Consider the following 20,268-nt stretch of genomic DNA (forward strand, 5'->3'; position numbering starts at 1 on the left):
AAGGATCTTTGCTGGAGCCAGACAGGAAAATGATGTTGGTGAAGTACTGGGAATTTGGGAACCTTGGGCTGCCACTTCCTAAAGCCTTTTGGTGGCAGCAGTGATGTCGGGTGTTCCCACTGCCTTGGTTGGTCTGTCCTGTTGGATCACCAGTGTCCCACCGTCTCTGTTGGCACAACTTGTGTGGCTGTTGAGTGGGATGAGCTGGGGCTGTGATCTGCTTTTTAAACATTTTGGGAAAAACCCTAAGGAATCGTTTCACTTGGAGTAGGGTGGGAATACAAAGCCGGGTGCTGAGAGCCAGGGATGCACAAGAATGATGCTTTGATCCATGTCGCTGCATTAGGCTCCCTCCTGAAGTCACGTTCTCCAGAGAGCAGGGGTGGGATGTTGCTTCCTGGGATTTCTTTTTCTCTGGGTCCCTGTTGCAGAAGGATGGAATTCTCTGAACAAAAAACTCCCGGTGAGCCGGGGGCTGTTGGTGCTTCTGGGGAGGCCACTTAGAAAACCATCTTTTCAGATGAGCACATGAGCATGGCACCAGAGCTCACGTTCACAAGCAGGAAGGAGCCTCGGCCCTGCTCGCAGGGCTTGGTGACAAAGGACCTTTTCTGACTGTCAGCTCTGCGTCACATAGGCAGGAGCAGCGTGGGAGAGCTGCGTCTGGCTGCAGCCTGAGCTGCTGCTGTGCCGAGAGCAGAGCCCATCTCTGCTGTCACTCACCAGCACAAAGCCCATTGCTGAAGATCATGAGAAATAACAAATCTGAGACTAAAATTAATGTTTGTTTCCATCTGAAGTATTGTCAAATGTCACAGCCTGGAAATTATGAATGTTTTAATGTTGTTGGCTATTGATGAGTAATGGTTCAGTAGGAGCCACTTGAAAGATAAAGTAGGAAAAGAAAATCCCATGATATTATATGGCAAAAGTAATGTAACTGGGGGAAATGTAGCACTTCTGCTGTGCTCTAACAGCCACCTTTGGTGTGTGCTCTCAGGACTTGGCTAAGCACTTGCCTTGAGGATGGGAAATGGCAGGGCAGGCGAAGGAGAGCAGCTGAGCAGGGATTCTTTCCCTGGGTGATCCCAGTAGGCACTATCGGCTGTTCCAGTCCCTTCCAGTGCCATTTCCTCTGCCTGGCTGGTGTCCTGCCCACTGTGGCTGGTGGGGTCCATTAGCATCGCCTGGGGCCATCAGAGCTTCATAACCACCAGCAGCTTTCTGCTGACTATTTGAATTCCTCACATCAGTCTGGGAAGAGAGTTTGCTGTGTGGAAAGTCACTGGAAATGGTGGTTTGTTCGAAAAGGTCAGAAGGACGAAAGCTGCCCAGGCATGGAATAACCTTCCTGGCTTGTGCTTGGGTCTGAACAAACAAAATGGGCGTTGCTGTGTAAGCAGACGAGGCCAACTGCTAAACTGAAATGGTATTTCCAACAAGAATCAATACTGCCTTCTAAAATAATACTGATAATGCCCTGGAACACCCTGCTGCCTGATGAGAGGAGATGCTGCCATTGCTGCTGGTACAGAGGCTTGGTAGAAATCATCAGGATTCAAACATGGTGGGGAAGGGCATTTGGCTACTAGAAAAGAGCTCTGTTTCAGCAGGACTGGGCAGGGACAAATCCTGCTGCCTCTTGGGCAAGTGCATAAAGGCAGCTGAAGACAGAGCAATGGTTCTGCTGTTGACAGGACCCTGATCTCTCTGTCGTTACAAGTAGCACAAGGTGAGATGTCCCTGCAGATACCTGCTCAACCATTTCACATGCTGACATGCTGCAGCCTGGGGCTTTATAGTTATTATTTCATTTCTAGTGGGAAAAGGGTCATTTTGAGTTTGCCTTTTGAGCGAGGGCAGGCACCTTTATTTTCTTCTGGAAGATTCAGTAGATGGTGTTAGAGCATGTTTCAGGATGTCTTGTACTGAGTGGTTTTAGCCCTGGTCTGACAGGGTGCTGTGCCACGCTGCCTGTTGGCAATACCTCCCTCATTAGCACTTGAGCTGAGGCAAAACTTTGCTATTGAAAATGCTATTCTGGAAAGTTCCTCTTCTGTAATAAACTGGGGTTTATTGAAATGGAGTGTTTCATTTTCTCACCATTGTTACAGGGTATCAGCCTCTCGTGTAGGCAAAGCCTATTGTAAAGCCGGCGTGAAGATAGCACTCGAAAGGGTGGTTTTCATGGCAACACTTCATTCGTGTCTTCGTACGGAGAGATGAGAGACGGAGCACTGGTGTACAGAGCTCTGCAGCACTCTCGAACAAATGGCTGAAGAACCTCAGAGGTTTTGTCTTACTCGAGTAGTTCCCAAGGTTTTGGGAGCCCAGTGGCTTGCCACCTGCCTCACTGCTCTCCTTTTGTGATGAGAACATGTTGTCTCTGAGCACATGAACTGTGCTGATCCTGTCTAACGAGCTCTTGCCAGTTCTAGAGGTGTCCACAGCACTGTATTATGTTCCTGCTCATGGGACTGATAGCTGTGGTGTCCCTTTTCCCCTGGAGGAACGAAAAGGGAAATGTCCTTGTGTTATTTTCTGTTTAAAATCATTGTGAATGTGGGCAGGTATTTGATACATCAGTACCAAAGCAGCTTGTGTTCTGAAATCCAAGTGTGATGCTGCATATCCCAGTATTTGTATGTATTACATTCCAAAAGAAGAGATACCGATGGAGCCCATTGAAGGGAGAACCTGGCATCCTTTGGGGCACATGCTTCCCCTGTAGTGAAACTGATTCATGGGATTCTGGTGACTTTTTGACAAGGTGGTTGATGGTTGCCCCTTGCACGAGCTCCTCCGTGACCCTGACATTTTGTAGTCCTCGCTTTGCACAACAGATTTAGGTCTCAGTGAAGGCGTCTGTCGGGAAGTTGATGAAGGAACAATTGAGAGTCTGGAGATGTTCAGTTGCAGCGAGCAGCTGGGACGTGCTGCCCTTTTTCCCTTTTCTTCCCCTCGCTCAGAAACAGTTTTTACAGATGAGGTCTGCTTTGTCCTCACTGTCAGAGGCTCTTGCTGATTGTCAGAGCTTAATGTGGAAGACATCAGGAGAAGCGATGAGGACGACAGCAATGTTCCTCGTGGGGAAAAAGACTTTCTGGAGCCTTGTGACGTTCTGGTTCTGTAGATGCGTGCCCAGACAGAAAGGAAAAGAAGAAAGAGGAGGTTGTACAGGGAAATGTACTCATCCGAAGTATTTTACCTGAAAAAGGACAGTGAGTGTGTTTGTGTAGTGGAACCATACAGAAATAACAAGTCAAGTGACCTCTGCTCCCTTAAGGGAGGGATAGATGATGTTAAAAAAGAGCATAACTGATTATTTCAAATAGCTGTTTATAAGTGTGTGAAGAAACACACAGTGCATTGGTTTGTGTCGAGATCTCTTCTGACTCTGGCCCGTGTTGTGGTTGGTTGCTGTAACATCATGCCATGGTGCAGGTTTTCTGGCTGAAAGCTGCCTTGGAAGTGGCCATCAGATGGTTTAGGTTCAGCGTTTGGCTTGCTGGGAATCTTGGCAAAGATCTTTTCAGCGTCTACTTAATCATGTTCTGACTTGGAAATGCTGCAGAGGGTGTTCTGCAATGCAAATATTGTTGTGAAATCCTCACAAGAGCAGTGGCCTTGGGTTTCCTCCGCTTGCTCTGGGGCTCGGTTAACAAATGCTGGCTCAGAGATGTAGGTTTTTCCTCTGGTATCAAGACAGACAGGAATTCTTTATAAGATGTTAATTTCAGGCTGGTTTAGAAACTATGTTTATACAAGGGAATATGCTTCATCTGAACCTGTGTGTGCTGTACAGAGCAGGAGAGTAAGTTGCTATAGAGAAAGGGCTTCATGTAGTTTGTCTTGATCCTTCTAAGATTTGAAACTTGTTCCAGGAGGGAAGCTGGGGTGTGTTGGGATTAAATCATAGGATGCCTTACTGGATTGGGTGCATGTTTCCGAAGTTTCCCCATCCGCTCTGGTACCTTCTCAAGGGGAAGAGGCTCTGCTTGAGGGCACTGGGTTGTATTTGCTATGTGAGTGGCTGAGTGTTAATAAGAGAGCCCAGGATGAGTCTGTTCATCGTGGGTGGGTGGGTGGTTTTTTTTCCTTCTTGTTTGTGTTTTTAGGAGCAGCAAATAAGCGTTAGGAAGTGAGTGAGGAAAGCTGGTCAGGCTGGAGGCAGAAGCTGAGAGATGCTGAAGACCAGCTCACAGCTTTTCCTCCTTTAAACAGCTTTGTGTGCATTGATTTTGGGTTAGGGCAGCCTGATTTTCAGTCTCTGCAATCACAGAAATCAGATTACATGTTGGTCCTGTAGTGTCTTTGGACCTCACTGGTGAGCAGATACAGAATGAGATCTTTGTTCAGCTCCTGGATGACTTGTTTCAGTCTACAAAAGCAGGATCCTGGGAACAAGAAGATTCCTGGTGGGACAGCGCTGTCCACCGCTGCTGAATGGCGTGTTGGTGCTTGGAATAATAAATGTTTAAAGAACAATAATTGTTTTTTTTCCTGGAATATGATCCCTCAGGAGTTCTTACACAGGGATGTTACAGGTGGTGAGCAAGTGGTTTGCAATATTTATTATTAAATGTTTCAGCAAGAAGTGAATAATGGATAAAATGAAGCTGGGTGGTACTTCGGAAGAAAAAAGGCATTTCCATTGCATCGCAGAGCTCCGCATCATCCCTGTGATGCCTTCCCAGACATTTTCCTTTAGCTCAGTTACCTGTAAATGATTCCTGCTTTATCATCCTTTATCTGGCAGTTCATCTCCCAAGCAAATTCAAATGTAATAGACTTTGGATAAGGGGAGTCTGTCAGCAACATGAATTCTTTGTGAAGAATTAAGGTCTGGAATTATTTGGTGGGCCTTGACTGAGCCTCAGAGGTGTGCATGGGTGCGTGTCACAAGGTTTAACAGGCAATGGAATTTTTCCCCATTGTAGGATCCCGGGCAGACTGAATGACAGGAGAACCCCCCTGGGGGAGCTGAACTGGATCTTCACCGCTATCACAGACACCATCGCCTGGAACGTCTTGCCTAGAGGTAAGGCTTGGGCAGGCGAACCGAGTCCGCTCAGGAGCGAGCATCGCTTATTCACAGTACAAGGGTGAAGAGTGAGATAAATGAGGCACTGACAGGAGGAGAACATGAGAGCCTGCTATGGAGAGCACAGATCAGACTGGATCTCAAGGCTAGTTAAACTTTTTAATTCACTCTTTTTACCAGAAGCATTTCAGCAACCTGATCATTAGAAACCAGAAGGGCTTTTTCTAGTGCTAACATGATTGCTTTAAGCTTGAATGATTCTCGTTCTTGCTGTACTTGTACAGAGCAATCTGTTTTCTTCCAGCCTGTGTTAGTATCACAAATGAAGGGTTCTTTCCTCTTTGCTGGTAAGGCAGCCTGGGTTCCCCACCAGTAACTTCATCCTATTTCTCTATTCCTGTTGTGCTTTGAATTGATAACTCTGGAACACGGGTGGCCAAATGTGTGAACAGTCTTCCTGCTACACTCTTCCTGATGCTCAGCACTACCTAAATTCATCTTTGACTCTATGGAAGAGAGCACATTTGCTATCTTTTAGGATTCCTTTTGGCTTCTTACAAGCACAGCCAACTGCCAGTTTACAGGTGTGTAGTTCTTGATTAAATAGTGCACAGAGGTCCTCTTCTTCCTCAGTAACTTCTGAAAACTCAGGCTGAAACACCAACAAGGGAATTTATCTAAAAGGGCAAAAAAGAACCTGATATAGAAAAGTATTTGATTCTGTTAATGTAAAATGGGGAGTCACTGTGTTGCTTTAAGGGAACTCGGAGGCAGGATTTCCTTTTAGCAGTTGTTACAGCATGTCACTGCAGAGCTGGTGTAGAGTCCTTCAAACTGGAATAAGATGTCAACATGGTTTTGTGTTTTAACTGATTTTTGCATGTTTCCTGAGGCACTGAAGCTATGGAGGCACACACCCAGTAACTCGCGTGCTCTCTTGGCAGACCTTTTCCAGAAGCTCTTCAGGCAGGACCTGCTTGTGGCCAGTTTGTTTCGGAACTTTCTCTTGGCAGAAAGGATTATGAGATCCTACAACTGCACCCCGGTGAGCAGCCCCCGCCTGCCTCCCACCTACATGCACGCCATGTGGTAAGTGACAGCCAGTGGCTTCAGAGGCACGTGCTGGTGCCTTGAGATTTCGGGCTCTGTAGTCATGAAAGATTGTTACTGCTGAAATCTGCACAGTGCTTCGCTGGTTTAGCCAGGATCAAAACTGAAACAGCCTGTGGCAGCGTTATAGCCATCTCTGTGCATGCATAATTATAATGTGATTCTGTGATACAGCAGCATCAGGTCACTCCAGTCTTTCCCTCCAAATAGAAAAGTTGGGCACCTGTTACCTTTATTTTCCCAAAGCAAAGCTGATCACAGATTGGGAAGGATGGGGAGAGCTGAGGACTTGAGGAAAAATTCTTAACTTGGGATGCTGAAGTAGAAGAAATTCTTTGCTGCAGAGTTCATCAACTTTTAGTGGTGCTTTTAGGATGATTAATGGAAGTGGAGGTGGCACCGTTACTGAAGCGCTCTTAAAGGGGGGTTTGACTGTCAAACCAATGTCCCGTGAACAATAATAATAAAAATAACAGTAATACCAAAAATGTTTGCTTTTATTTATTCACTATGATTAAGAATAGAACAGTACAAGATTTGGCTAAGTAGAAGCTGGTACAGTCAAGCTATCTTAGTTCCTGTAGGAGATGATGATAGCTGGGTAGCATGCCAAAAGGCTAATAAAACAACAGGTAAAGGTAGCTGAGTGGGCTTAATCTGCCTGCACTTTTGATGTGTTTCCTCCATAAAATTGTGGAGGAAAAGGAACGTATGGAGTGATGGTGATCAGTGCAGGGCTGATAGCAGCAATCATGGCATGGTTTCCCTGAGCTAACGACAGAGCCCCCCAGCAGTTGCAGGTGGAAGCTATCGCTGCAGAGGCGTTTGCTGGCAATTGTGAGGCTGCTTTAATTATTGAAGAGAGTGGAGGCAACAGGGAGGCTTTGGATGGAGTAGTTGGAGCTGGGCAGCCTCACTAAGTGTGCTGCAAGCTTGTACCCAGCGAATTATGTTCTTCACCTTGTGTGACATGAGGGACTGGGCTGTTTGTCAGTGAGGAGCACAGAGCCCTCCAGAGTTCAGATGGTGGCTCTGAGGTGATGCTGCTGCTGGATGTGGCTCATCTCAAGCAGCAGAACCATGTTGCAGAAAGGTGGAACACGACTGCAGAGATGTTGAAATTAAACCAGTAAATCTCTGGAGTTATTTATAGCTCATTGCCAGCATATTAAAAGCCTCTATTTCCAGTTCCTCATGGGAGTATAATTCATTCTTATTGCCAGCGTATTAAAAGCCTGTATTTTGGTTTCCTATGAGAGTATGGCTTGACGTGGAGTTGGTGTTACTGTTCACATGCTGAACCGCAGGAATGAAAGGAGAAATCACTGGATCTCGTTCTCTATCTTATAGAGCTGCATGGTAGCATGATGGATTCTAGATGTCCATTCCTTGTACTGTATTTCTCCTGCTGCAGAATGGTGCTGGAAATACCTCTGTAAAGCTCCCCAGACCATACCACAGGTTAACAGCATCATCACTACTTTTTAGGATTTACTAGAAGAAGAAATTCTCAGGAGAAGTCACCCACAAGGCTCTTTTCCTTGTGAATTCCAAACGCAAAGCAGGCAGCCAGTGAGCAGAGAATCCTCTGACACATTTTATTCAGTGCCCTCCAAAAAATGTGCAGTTTGAAGCAAATGTGGCAAAGGGAAAATTCCACTTTTGTCAGGGGTGGCTCAGTTCAGCAGTGTGAACTTTCAGCGGGGACGGATTTAGAAACTAATTTGGGGCTTGCTTAAATGTTTTCTAAAAATAGTCACTTATCTGTCACCTTTCATTCAAGAATTTTCTAATGGATCCCTGATCTGCAGCCTCCAAACCCACTTTAGTGTTCAGATAACCTCGGTGATGTGGCTGGAGGGCAGGAGAGTTGGCCAAAGGAGCGTTGGAAAGGAGACTTCCAACATGACTTGGTGATCGCGTTGGATCCGCATCCGCATCGTTACATGGTGGATGATGCAGCAAGGGTTTGCTGGCTGCTGGTTTATTTGAGGCTCTTCACTAATTTTTTCCATTCCCAGCATGTCAGTGTTTTGGGGAGCGAGTCCTGGCTGCTGGGTTGTCAGCGATGCTCACTTGGGTTTTAACTTACTGCTCACAGTCAAAGTGGTGGAGTGTTGTTGTAGCTTCCCCACTGCGTATGTGCATATATCCTCTTCTTTTCCATTATCCTCTGGGCACTCATCCGGGCTTTTCTCCTCCATTCACAAAGGCACTGTGGGATTATTGTGTTATTATCTGTTGTGCTGTTGGACACAAGCTGTTTTCCCCATTCACAGCTGGGATAGTGACTGGAACTGGGTGCTTCCCCCGAGTCATGCTCCAACGTCTCATGATCTGGGGATCTGGCCTGGTGGAACAGGGGCTGCAGGGGGTCGGAGTTCTGTTGGTTAAGCCCTTTGGAAACAACTTTTAACAATTTTGACCTATTAAATTGTTGTTCTGTCAGCTCGCTTGGGAGACCACTCTCACCTCCCTGTTCATCATCCCCTTTACCCCAGTAGTTGAGGAAAAGTGAAAACTTTTAAGGGAAAATCTGACCCACAAGCTGCCAGTCTTTTCATTTCACCAAGAGAACTGTGTTTAGGAAGCAGGAGAGCTCATCTCGGTGACCCTGCCCTCTTTGTTGGGCTCTGACATATTCCTGTTGTGTCTTTCTTATTGTATTGGCTTTCTCTGGTTCCCCTGCTCAGGCATGAATCCTCCCGGGCACAGCCTCTGGGTTGTGTTTGCCTGGTGCCTCGCACTGTAGGTTCTTGGCTGCTGCAGGCACTACTATAATACAGGTATTAATATTAATATATATCGATTGGCTGTACTGTTCAACTTCCAGAGTTGTTCCCTCTATTGTGCAGTAAGAATAGGAGGCCTGATGCTCTGTCAGCATCTTCATCTCTGTTGTGATGGATTATGGTTTATATGTTACTGCTGTTGCCAGCAAGTTATATTCACAGCCTTTGAAAAGGCCTAATAATGCATTTGGAAATATCTCCTAACACAGGTCGTATATTAAAACAAAGTACCTTAATTATGCTTTGGAAGAGCTTTGATTTGTCCATTAGAGAAATATTGCACTAGCGTGTACAGTGATCATGAGATTTGGGTTGGAAGTAAGTCATAACACACTGCAAATAAAATAAGCTTGGAATTCTGGCTGAAAAGAAAACCATAATGTAGCAACACAATTAAAGGTGGGAGAGGAGCTGGAGGAGTGTGGCAGGATGGATGCAGGGCTGCTCGGCTGGCTCAGAGAAAGGAGTCTCTGAGCTACAGGGAGAGGCTGTGTATGGCAGCAAGGAGGGGTTGTTCAAAAGGGTATTTGGAACTGCTTGGCATTTGAAGGATGAGATTAATTCAGATTACACTGCTGGTTTAACCAGATTTTTCTGTGTGTCTGTGTGTTCGTCTTAACGTCTCCGAGACCCATGAATGGACTATGGATGGTTTAATGGAGACAATGGACAAAAACAGCAAAGCATGTGCTTTAAGTTGTGTCTAGAGCAGGGGAATGCATTGGTAGAAGAAAGGAGGGTTTCAGAGTTGTACGAAGTATTCACAGCAGTAGCTGTTGTTCCAGACACCTGTGTCTGAGCAGCTTCCAGCCGGATCCCTGGAGGGGCCTTGGGAGTTCCCAGTGTCACTGAGGAGCAGGAGAATCAGCTGAAGTCTGACGTCCAATCAAGCAGGGACCCTGGCTGAACTGTACTTGCAGGAAAAACAAACATGAAGAAGCTTGTCCCTCATGTTTGATACAGTCTGAAGCATGTAATGGTTCCAGAAACACCATTCCAGCCACGCGGGTACCCTGGCACCTGAGCCCCAGGACCACGGGGAGCTCAGCTTCTCTATGGTGGCTCCTCAGCATGACTGTCCCAGTAAGAAATACTCATTTTCACCAATCTCCTGTGTGGTGCAGTATGATACAGACTGTTCCCAGAAGAGAGAATGTTAACAAGAATACGTTATAAAAACACGTGATATGAGGATTCCAAGCATCAGACACTGACTCAGCCCAGAAACGAGTGTCAGAAAAGGTGCTTTCATGATCTGCAGGTCCCACCATACATGTGGCTGAAGGAAGACTAATGCTCACCTCTCCAGCTGTGCTTCATTTCTGCAGTTAGAGCGTCACTGTGGGCTTCCTTTACTAGCTGATTCCTGAGTTTGCCCCATCAAGGGGCCACTGAGCAGAGCTGGAACCTTCAGCTGTCTGTTTCTTGCTTGAAAGCCCAAACTTTGCAGCACCTCTGGCAAGCAATAAAGGCACGGATGAGCTTACGTTAAATTATTAACAGTTTCAGCACTCCTGCTGTAATGAAGCTGGGATTGGGCTGAGTGGGGATAGATGGAGTCTGGGGTGCATGAATAGGGACTTTGTGCTGGAGGGTAAGAGAAATTGAAATTAGAATATAGAGACAAATTAGATGAGTATTTCTGTCGTGGGAGGAGTTAGTGATGGATTTCGGGGCAGCTCTTTCCCTGTTTAATTTTTATTGTAGGATTATGGAAAATGCCTTTTCATTTTTAATTTTCATGTAATCTGAAGTGCAGTATCCTTGTGCAGGGTGATGCCTTCTGTCTTGCGCATTGAGTAACCTTACATTAAGTGTGTAATAGCTTCTGACTTAACAGGGGGTGCAAAGGGGAGGTGTTCTCTCTTCTTATGCACGTGCTCGATCCATTTGTTGTACCTACAGAGCAATTAGGATAACATAGTTTAACACCCCCCCACACACACACACCTTGTTTAGTAGCATAACTTAGTGCAGTTGGAGCACTGCAGTGTTTCAGCAGGTCATTGCCCTGTGGACAGTGTCTCTTGTCATGGTGGGGGCCCAGGCTTGTTGGATGGGCCCAGTAAAGAGAGGAAAGAACAATGTGGGGGGATTGCCAAGCTCTTTTTGTACCTGATGTGATGAAAACAGATCTTCCACCGCGCTTTGCAAAGAGCAGTCTCTGCAGGGAAGGGAGAGCAGGAGTGATCTCTTGGGCTGGCTTTCATAAATCACTGGGAGGGTGCGACACCACCCATCCTTGTTCGCTGCTGCTCCATAATTTATCTCTTGTTTGTGTGCTGAAGTGGAATATTAGTTCAGTGAGCATGTCTATGGTTTACCCACCTTTCTGGTTCCCCCTGGCATATTAAAACAGTCAATCACTGCTCCTCCTCCCCACCACCAGCCATTATTTTCACCAGGACTGTAACAGGTGGTTTTCCCCTTCTGTTTCCCTCATGTCTTCCATGGCATTAGTCCTTTACCATTCATCCAGGGCTTGTTTTTAATTGTTGTAATGCTGTTTAATGCCATCACCAACACAGGGAGTTACCTATGGGGCAGCTCACGGGCAACCTAAAGCCTCCCAAGCCATGTGCTGGGCTGGTTTGAAAGGCTGGAGAATCACTTCAAGTCTCTCTCACAGCTGGTGTTACTCGGCAACACTAGATTGGGTAAGCAGTAATGTTAAGACTTCATGCTGGTGGTTACTCTTTGGAAAGGTTGAGTGATGCTCATGTGGCTGCATTGGCTGGTTTTGGAAGCATAACAAGATTTTGTTTTAATCTACTAAAGTATCTTCTCAAATTTTAGTTTCTTCTTTCTGATAACACTTAAAACCTTCGAGGTTTGGCCTTGCTGGGCTGCTTTGGATGTTTTTATAGCAGCGTTAGTGCTTCTTACCTACAGTGAGGAGCTTGGCATCTTAGCACTGTGCCTTTGCAGTATAATGACCTGTGCAGAACCCTTCTATAGACAGCCAAAATCAAACTGGTTGTCCCTGATCTCTAAACTGTTTTTCTCCTGTCTAGTAAAACATCTCTCAAAGGCACAAGGTATTGATGGGTTTTAGTGTTTGAGAGAATTTCTGTAGGTGCTGGTGCCCGTGCCTTCAAGAAACCTGGAAGTCAGAAATGCTCCTTCTTTACCTGAAGGAAACAATCTTTGTATGTGCACTAATTGACTTTGCCTCTGCCACAACCAGGAATAACTCTGTTTCATCAGCTCTGTGTAAACAGTTTCTCTGCAGCATGGGTCTTTATTGAGCATGGGGGGAGTATTTCTTGCCATGCTTCGATTATCTCTTGATTACCTCTTAATTATATTGGCAACATATTGTCAAGTGGAAGGTGAGAAACAGAGGGACAAGGTCTGGAGCAGCTAAACCAAGCTGCATCTCCTGAATCCGGAGGAAAAATACAAGGGCCTTTAAGTTTATTCTTCCATCTAATTGGGGTGGTGGTTTTCAGTTGAGAACAGCCTCCAGTTAGACTAATTGGATGGATTTCATGTGGTGGTTGTTCAAATGGAGGCCTTTGTTTGACTCCAAACAGTGTGATTTAGGAACTTATTAGAGCAGGTAACTAAAGCACACTGTATTGATTATAACCTATGGCCTCATGTCTGCAAATGTTCCTGGGAGAAGAAACATTGCTCAGTGTATTGATGTTACCACATGATGGCCATGAGCCATGGAAGAGCAAATGTGGTTGAGGAGCAAATTAGTTCCTTCTGTGTCAGAAACCCAGCGGATGGTGGTTTAACTCAGCCCTTCAGAGTGCACTAATTCATGTGTTAAAATGAGAGGTGTGTGTGAAACATCAATGGATAGAGATGGGCTAATTGTTTCTGGGGTAAAAAGTAACGGTTTCACTTTTGAGGGGTGTTTTAGGAGTGTTGGAGACTAAACGTATGGATTTTAGTTTGGTTTTTGAGTTTGTGAGGCTGTTGAAGCAGACTGCAGCACATTTTGTTTGCACTGAATCAGGTTCCTTGGCCGCTGTGTGTAATTTAAGTGCTGTGACAACTGTAGCACTAAAATATTGCCAGTTACAAGATTTCAGCCATTAAATCGTATAGGGGATAAGTGTGAAAACAGAAATCTCTCAGTATTTCCTCTCCTGGCTTAGCACGTCCTGGAGTGACTCATGGAGAGCTGATCTCTAACAAGGCTGCCATGCAAACCCCAGCTTGGAATTAGATTACTGGAGAGAGAGTCACTTGTCTCAGCGCCGTGTGCAGTGACACGGCAGCTGTGTGGAGGATGTGGAAAGGGGGAATTAAGGTGCTGGTGTAGGTGTACCCATGAATTGTGGGCTGGAGGGCCCGTCAGGAGGAATGCACCTACCTGAGCTGCTCTGCTGTGACCGGAATACAGAGCGAGCCAGGGTTTGGGTCCATACAGAGGGGTGTGTGGAAGGGTCATGGGTTGGAGCTAATCCAGGGTTGAGTTCATCTATTTTTGCATGAGGACAGGTGTATAATAGGACTTCAGTTCACTCTGGCTTCTCTCTACATCACAGAGAGGAGCAGGGTCTGTGAACTTCAGCCAGGGATCTCTTTACCTTGCCCACATTTTGTTCATCAGCCTGATGCTGGACCAGACCTTCTCACTGTTCATCTGAATAGTTCTTATATGGTATACTTGTCTTTAGAAGAAGGGAATGTTAAGCATTTCTAAGCCACTCAGACAACATTGCTTTGTCCACATACTTGTATGATCAGGATTTACGTTTACCTTAATATTACTCAGGGCTAACCAGTGATAACTTCTCTTCCTTCTCTCTTTTCCTCTAGGCAAGCTTGGGACCTTGCAGTTGATATTTGCCTTTCCCAATTACCTACAATTATAGAGGAAGGAACTGCCTTTAGGGTAAGTTGGGTGATGCCTTGACATCCTGTGTGCCCAGTTTAAAGTAGGTTTTCAATGACAGATGTGATTTCTTGCATGTTTTGGCTAGAAGTTGCAGTGGGTAGAGCTATCAACATGCTGTCACAGCTCGGACTTTGTGAGCTGGCTGGGCTTGAGTCCTCTTCTGAGCTATTCCTTATGCTTCCATTTAAAATCCAGTGTGATTAACACCATGTAGGTGCCTGCTCTGCAGAGAGGGGACAAGTATTAACCTGTTGAACATCTCTGAGACACTTACGGGGATAGGAGGTTTGGCTGCTGGTTTGGGAGGGAGTGGAAAAGGCTCAGCTCTGCACTGTGACAGATGATGGAGCAGACACGTCTCTGATGGATTTCTTGTGTTCTAATCAACATCTTGCCCTCAAACCTGTTGATTTATGCCCATCAAGATGTGTTGTTGTAAGGCAGAGGAGGTGAGCTGCTGCTGGCCAGCAGTAATCCTGGGAGGGATTGCTCAGCGCAAGGCAGGGAAAGGGTCACTGTGGGCTTAGTCAGCCTGGTTCATATCCAGGCTGGCAGAAGCACCTCTCGGTGTCCAGGGTGTCAGGCGGCCGGGTGAGTCACAGCATTACCTTTACCTGCTGCCATCCATTCACCAGCCACGCTGCGGGTTGAGAGTCCAGCCTGGCCCTGCAGAAAGCGATCAGCGATCTCCTCAGGGCTGGTTTGTTTCAGCAGCACATCGTAAACCACGTGTGTCTGACTGCTGCGTGTCCTCTAGGTGTTCTTGCTTACTCAGACCTGGAAAATCCGATAACCTGGTGGAGGAGGGCCTCGCCCGGGGGTGCCTGGGGAGCCACTGGCCTCTGGTGGGTTTGGGTTGGTTCATTCTCCCTCCTCCCATCTCCCCCCTGCCTCCTTCCCACTCGGTTTCTGTTCCCTGTGGATTTCTAGCTGGCAGCTGCTGTGTGCTTTGGTCGGTATTTCTCATACCCAGCTCGCATCCCATACTTGGGGTGATGGATGGCAAAAGGAGTGTTTCCTCAGGCACTGCTGCACTGGCGGGGGATGCTGGTGTGCCCAGGGACCATCCGAGCGTGCGCTGGGCAGTGGAATGTTCTGGGGAGTAATGTCAGATGATGGGCAGGTCACTGCTGGTGTTGAGAGACAGGAGATGCTCTGTGCATTGAGCAGGTTCACAGGACTTAAATGTGCTGCAGGCTGTCAGATCTCACCAAGTAACCCATCCCTGGCAGTGTTCAAGGCCAGGTTGGACACAGGGGCTTGGAGCAAGCTGCTCTAGTGGAAGGTGTCCCTGCCCGTGGCAGGGGTTGGGACTGGATGAGCTTTAAGGTCCCTTCCAACCCAGAGCACTCTGGGATTCTGTGAAATGTGTGTCAGCTAAAAGAAATAGGTTTTGGAACCCGTAAACTGTGTGAGTCTGTAAGTGCTGAGACTGTTTGCTTCACTGTGTTTGGTTTTGGTTTTAACTCAAGTCTGCATTCCTGTCCTTGCTCCAACAGCACAGCCCCTTCTTTGCAGAGCAGCTGACAGCATTCCAGGTCTGGCTGACCATGGGTGTGGAGAACCGCAACCCCCCGGAGCAGCTCCCCATTGTCCTGCAGGTGAGAGCCTGGGTACCAGCAGGCACAGAAACCACATGGGTTCCTGCAGGATGAGCTACAGCTGATTGGGTGTTTGTTAGACCTGTGCGCATGAAGGCAAAGTGCTTTTCTTCCCCCATAACTTCACTCTGTGTCAGTACTGGGCTCTGCTGCCTCCTCCTTTCTCTGAAGTAGCAAGACTTTCACAGAGTAGCCTGTCTTTGTTGTGTTCTCCCATAGTATCTCCTCTTGCATGCCAGCTCCATCAGGCAGAGACTTTTATCTTCTCTGTGTTTTCAGAAAGTGGAAGCTACTGCACTGTAAATAGTTTGGAAATGGCTCCTTTATCTCTCTGGTACAGCCTGAAAAGTGTTCCCCTTAATGGGATGCTGAAATTTTGCTGCAAGAGCACAGAAACAAGTCTCTGAAGACCATGCCTGGAAGGAATGTAGAGTTCTGGTAGGCATTTGCTCAGTCTAGACAAAGTTCATAAGTATAAAGGAGAAGTAAATCTACTAGAAACAGAACCCCTCATTTCAAACAGTGTTATGGCAAGGCACATATTGCAGTTGTCATTTGCTCTTGCCCTCTCCTCCCTAGGAGCTTGTATTGACAGAAATATAAACCCTTGTCACGGCAGCTGAGGTCTCTTCTCTACCAGGCAGCAAAATTTAAGGTCTTTCTGTTTGAAGGAACATGGTTCCAGTCTCTTTTAGAAGGATATGTGATTCCTTTCACTAAATGTGTGAAGACTCGCCTGCCCTCTGTTAGCTACCAGCTTGTTTTGTGACTGACAGCACCATCAATCTCTGTAAAACCAAATCTTAATTTCCCTGAGCCTCCCAAGCCTTGAGAGATCAGCTGGATAAAGAGATGTAGGGTTTATCTCTGTCGCTGCAATGGGAGAAGGCAGGCTTCTGCTCTAGCACCAACTTTGCTGCTTTCCAGTGAACTATTTGGCTCTAGAGGGCTCTGCAGGGAGCTTAACCTTGCAGTGGAATTGAGAGGTCAGCTGGCTTCTCGTTCTGGAGCAAAATGAGCCAGGACAATGTAATTATAATTAAAGCATATTAATTGTATAGTGAAACATGATTGCTTGGTAACAGGTCTGAGGTCCTTTGAATCGGAGACCAACTGATCAGGTGAGGGAAGGAAGGGCATCTCAGACCCCTTTGGGGTGTCTTTTTGCTTTGATCCCTTAGGAGTGCGCTTAGACCGTGCTGCTGTAGCCTAACAAAGGCTGATTCTGCTTTCCATTTGGATGTGCCCCTGGGAAAAGACAGTATTTGAGCGCCAGGGCCCTGCTGCCAGCCGTGCATGGATTTGGCACAGACAGGGACATGGTCCGTTGTAAATGGCCTTTCAATTGACTTCCAGAAGTTGCTTTCCATGTCAAATTCTTGCTGTGTATGGGACAGGCTGCGCTCAGGTGCTGTCCTGGTGCACAGAAGAGAGGAGTCAGCAAAGAGAAGCTGGTGTAGGCACAGCCTGAGTAGCAGATACTCCATCCTCATGGAGGAACCTCCTGCCACAGCATCTCCAGTGCATGTGACTGAGAGCAGCATTTGTCCCACAGACAGCCCTGGGGACAGCGCTGCTGCAGTCTCCTCCTTCCATCCTGTGTTTGCTTGGAGATGCCTGCTGAAACATGGACTTTTATTTCTGAGCTACCCTCCTGTGTCCTGGCTAGTCTCTAACTTGTGTGTGTGTGTACGTTATTAGGTTCCCTATCCTCTGTTCAGGAGCAGAGGTGTACAAACGTCAGGGTGGGACATGAGGCAGTGCTCTGTCCAGTCCATCATTTCAGTAGAGGTTCATAAGTCATGCGCAGACTCCCTCATCCTCACCCACGTCTCTAGAACTTGTGTCAGTTTTGGCTTCCAGTTATTCTGCAGATCAGTTGGGAAAGTGGGAACGTAGAAGCCTGGGGGAAGCTGGTGGCTTTGGGGGTTTTGAAAGTAACAAAACGGAGCTCTCAAATTAGGAAATGATTTGGTTAAGGGGTCTGTGGGATGCTGGCACTGTTGAGATGTGGCTTTACATCGTCACCTGGCAATCCCTTTCAATTACATCTGGTTTTCCCCAGCTCTGACAGAATTTGTGGATTTACTTGTTTCTGAAGGTCAGGGCCAGCAGCACTGTTATCCCTGTGCCTCCCCGTTGCCTGCGTAAGCACCCAGTGTCCAACCTGCTCCTCTCTGTCCTTTCAGCTTCCTGTGCCCTGATTTCTAGCACTGCTTTAATCTCAACCAGCTGCCCCTGTTATTCCTGTGCTGGGCACCTTTAAAGCACATTGATTATCATGCCAAGTTCTGTAGTGAGTTTATGGAACAGGCTGGTGCCAAGTAGGGCAGGGCGACCAAAATCCTTTCTCTTATGACCTGAGCCTGAGCTCTGATATTCAGGGGTGAAACTGTTGCAGTAGTTAACACTTCTTCCTGTTGTCCTCTTCTGGACTCTTTCTGCACATCTTTAGCATCAGTCATCGATAGTATGAACCATGAGCCAAGTAATTTAGTTATTCTTCAATAGCAAACGTGAAAAAACAATTTAATTTGAATATGCAGTGTGGAAAAGCACTGAGAAGGTGGAATTGGGGAGCTAAATCAGCGAGTCTCTCAGCCCAAGCCCTGTGCTGAGGGATGTTTCTCAATTTAAACTGAGGATTAAATGTTGCATTCCAATATCTTACATCTGTTAAGGAGATTAAGAACTGAAAGTCTGCCTGTTAATATTTCACACTGGGGTGGGTATAAGCCAGTAAACTACCACCTCATTAGCGTCGTCAGCCTCCGGTTTAATGAGATTTTTATTAACGACTAATGTGACCTTTTGCTTCCCTCTTAAGTCTCTTACATCGATTGCCAAGGAAAGCAAAGCCTCTTTTTCTGCTTCTGAGCTCTTTTGAGTAATGGCAGGCTGAGCCTTTTGCTCACCTCTGGATCCTTCGTGCAGATACAGTCACGCTCCTGCTTTGCTGGGGAGAGGCGGGTGGAACACTGAGAGTACCTGAGATCCACAGGGGCTGCTGCGTTGGAGCCACTGCTCTCGAGAGGGGAATTAGCAGAGAAAACAAGTGGAGCAGTGATGTGGAGATGGAGGATAACTGTGTTCCCAGGAAAATGTTTGCAGGCTCAAGCAAGTCCAGAGGAGGCCACGGAGATGCTGCGAGGGCTGGAGCAGCTCTAGAGACAGGCTGAGAGAGCTGGGCTGGTTCAGCCTGGCTGAACAATGGCCTTTGCCATTCAGGCCGTGCTTGTTCCAAGGGATGGAGCAGCCCTGAGGTCCTTTTACATTGCTCTGCACTCACAAGGATGTGTGTTTGTTCTGCAGTAACCCTTCTCCCTGTCCTCTGCAGGTGCTGCTGAGCCAGGTTCACCGGCTGCGGGCTCTGGATTTGCTGGGAAGGTTTTTGGACCTGGGTCCGTGGGCCGTTAGCTTGGTGCGTGGATGTTGCTTGTTGTCTTGTAATGTCGGGTTTATTTCAGGGCAGGGGATAAATGCAAGTGATTTATGGGAGGAACATGGGGAAGATACTCCACAGGTTTGACAAATGGCCAGTGGTTTATGTGTTCATGTGTGTGAAATGGAGCGAGCATCACTAAAAGAAAAGTGGTTTGTATTAATCAAAGAGGCTGGGTAGCTGTTCATTTGCATTAAACAAGGAGTTGTTCCTTGGGAATAGTTTAGTGTAAAATATTGTAAGGGACAAAACGGGAGGGAACATCTGGGGCAAATAAGAAGGTTTGTCATGTCAAATAAATAACAGAAAGAGAGCACGTACGTTTATCATCTGCTCTCTCAGCTTACTGCCTGCATCATTTTCATCTCTTCCTTTATCTGTTTGGTCTTTGGATTTTATAAGCTCTTCTGAGAAGGCAGCAGCTGCCTTCTGCATTTGGGAAAGTGGCTAGCGCAGTGCAGATAATAAATAAGAATTAAACAGAGGAGTGGTTTCAAACACTTGTAAATGGAGCTATTTGTTGATAAAAGTAATGAAGACAAACCACCAGCTGGTCATGGAATAGCTTGATGGGACTTTTTAGAGGTTTTCTTTGCTTTCCTCCTCCATCTCAGCCAAGACTCCCTTCTGCAGTTCACAGACAGCTTAGCCCTCTGTGGTAGGAAGAAAATACGTGTTAAAGGGGATTTTAAGACCTCTGGATTATGAACACTGGGGATCAAAACGCAGCTGCACTTCAGCCACAGCCCTTGCTCTGGCTGTGACATGCTCTATAGACCTCACTGGTGCTCAGATGTACCCCCCAGGCCCCGTGCTGTGAGCACAGTCCCCACCATGCATGTCCTTTACGTTGCACTTGACAAAGTGTGGCAGCAGTCAGTGTGATTGTCGGCGTGGTGCACGTCCTCCTGCGAGAGCCTCTGCTCCCATAGAAAAAGCAGGGTGAAAGCTCTGTGCAGGGCAAGAAGCCCGTTTCATTTCCAGTGGGAAGGCTGCAATTACTGAGCTTTTGCAGTATGTTTACTTGGGAGAGCAACTGGACCCGTCTGAGGAGAGCGCAGCGTATCGTGAGCATTAAATAGCCCAGGCTGGAAGGAGCCAAAGCGAGCGCTAGATTAGCTCTGAGGCTCCGTGGAGCAAATGAGTCTGAAAATATCTGGTGACATCCAAGATGAAAATGAGCGGCAGAGGGATGCAGAGGGATCCCCTCCCTGCTGGAAATGGATGGAATTGTTTCCTGCCGCATTTCTCCTCTGTGCTTAACCAGCGTTTGCTGCTCTCTCCCCCCCAGGCCCTGTCTGTCGGCATTTTCCCCTATGTGCTGAAGCTGCTCCAGAGTTCAGCTCGTGAGCTGAGGCCTCTCCTGGTCTTCATCTGGGCCAAAATTCTGGCCGTGGACAGTGTAAGTATTTCGAACTTGC

The 20,268-nt window shown here is 46.9% G+C and overlaps 2 protein-coding genes across 5 annotated transcripts in view; one reads left to right on the forward strand and one right to left on the reverse strand.

Annotated features, from left to right (window-relative positions):
* The window catches only part of SGSH (N-sulfoglucosamine sulfohydrolase), a 291,535-nt gene that overhangs the window by 140,856 nt on the left and 130,411 nt on the right, over positions 1-20,268 (reverse strand). The gene's annotated exons all lie outside the window — the stretch shown is intronic.
* Positions 1-20,268, forward strand: part of RPTOR (regulatory associated protein of MTOR complex 1) — a 110,886-nt gene that overhangs the window by 41,357 nt on the left and 49,261 nt on the right. For all 4 annotated transcript variants that reach the window (XM_057414226.1, XM_057414225.1, XM_057414228.1 and 1 more), the window contains exons 8-13: positions 4,941-5,041; positions 5,989-6,133; positions 13,726-13,801; positions 15,304-15,405; positions 18,743-18,826; positions 20,139-20,249. In XM_057414226.1, coding sequence (XP_057270209.1) covers positions 4,941-5,041; positions 5,989-6,133; positions 13,726-13,801; positions 15,304-15,405; positions 18,743-18,826; positions 20,139-20,249 — 619 coding nt within the window. The remainder of the gene's footprint in view (positions 1-4,940; positions 5,042-5,988; positions 6,134-13,725; positions 13,802-15,303; positions 15,406-18,742; positions 18,827-20,138; positions 20,250-20,268) is intronic.

This window comes from Pezoporus wallicus, unplaced genomic scaffold, assembly GCF_028554395.1.
Source record: "Pezoporus wallicus isolate ANWC-B61680 ecotype Strahan unplaced genomic scaffold, APGP_CSIRO_Pwel_v1 contig_11546, whole genome shotgun sequence".
NCBI lineage: Eukaryota > Metazoa > Chordata > Aves > Psittaciformes > Psittacidae > Pezoporus > Pezoporus wallicus.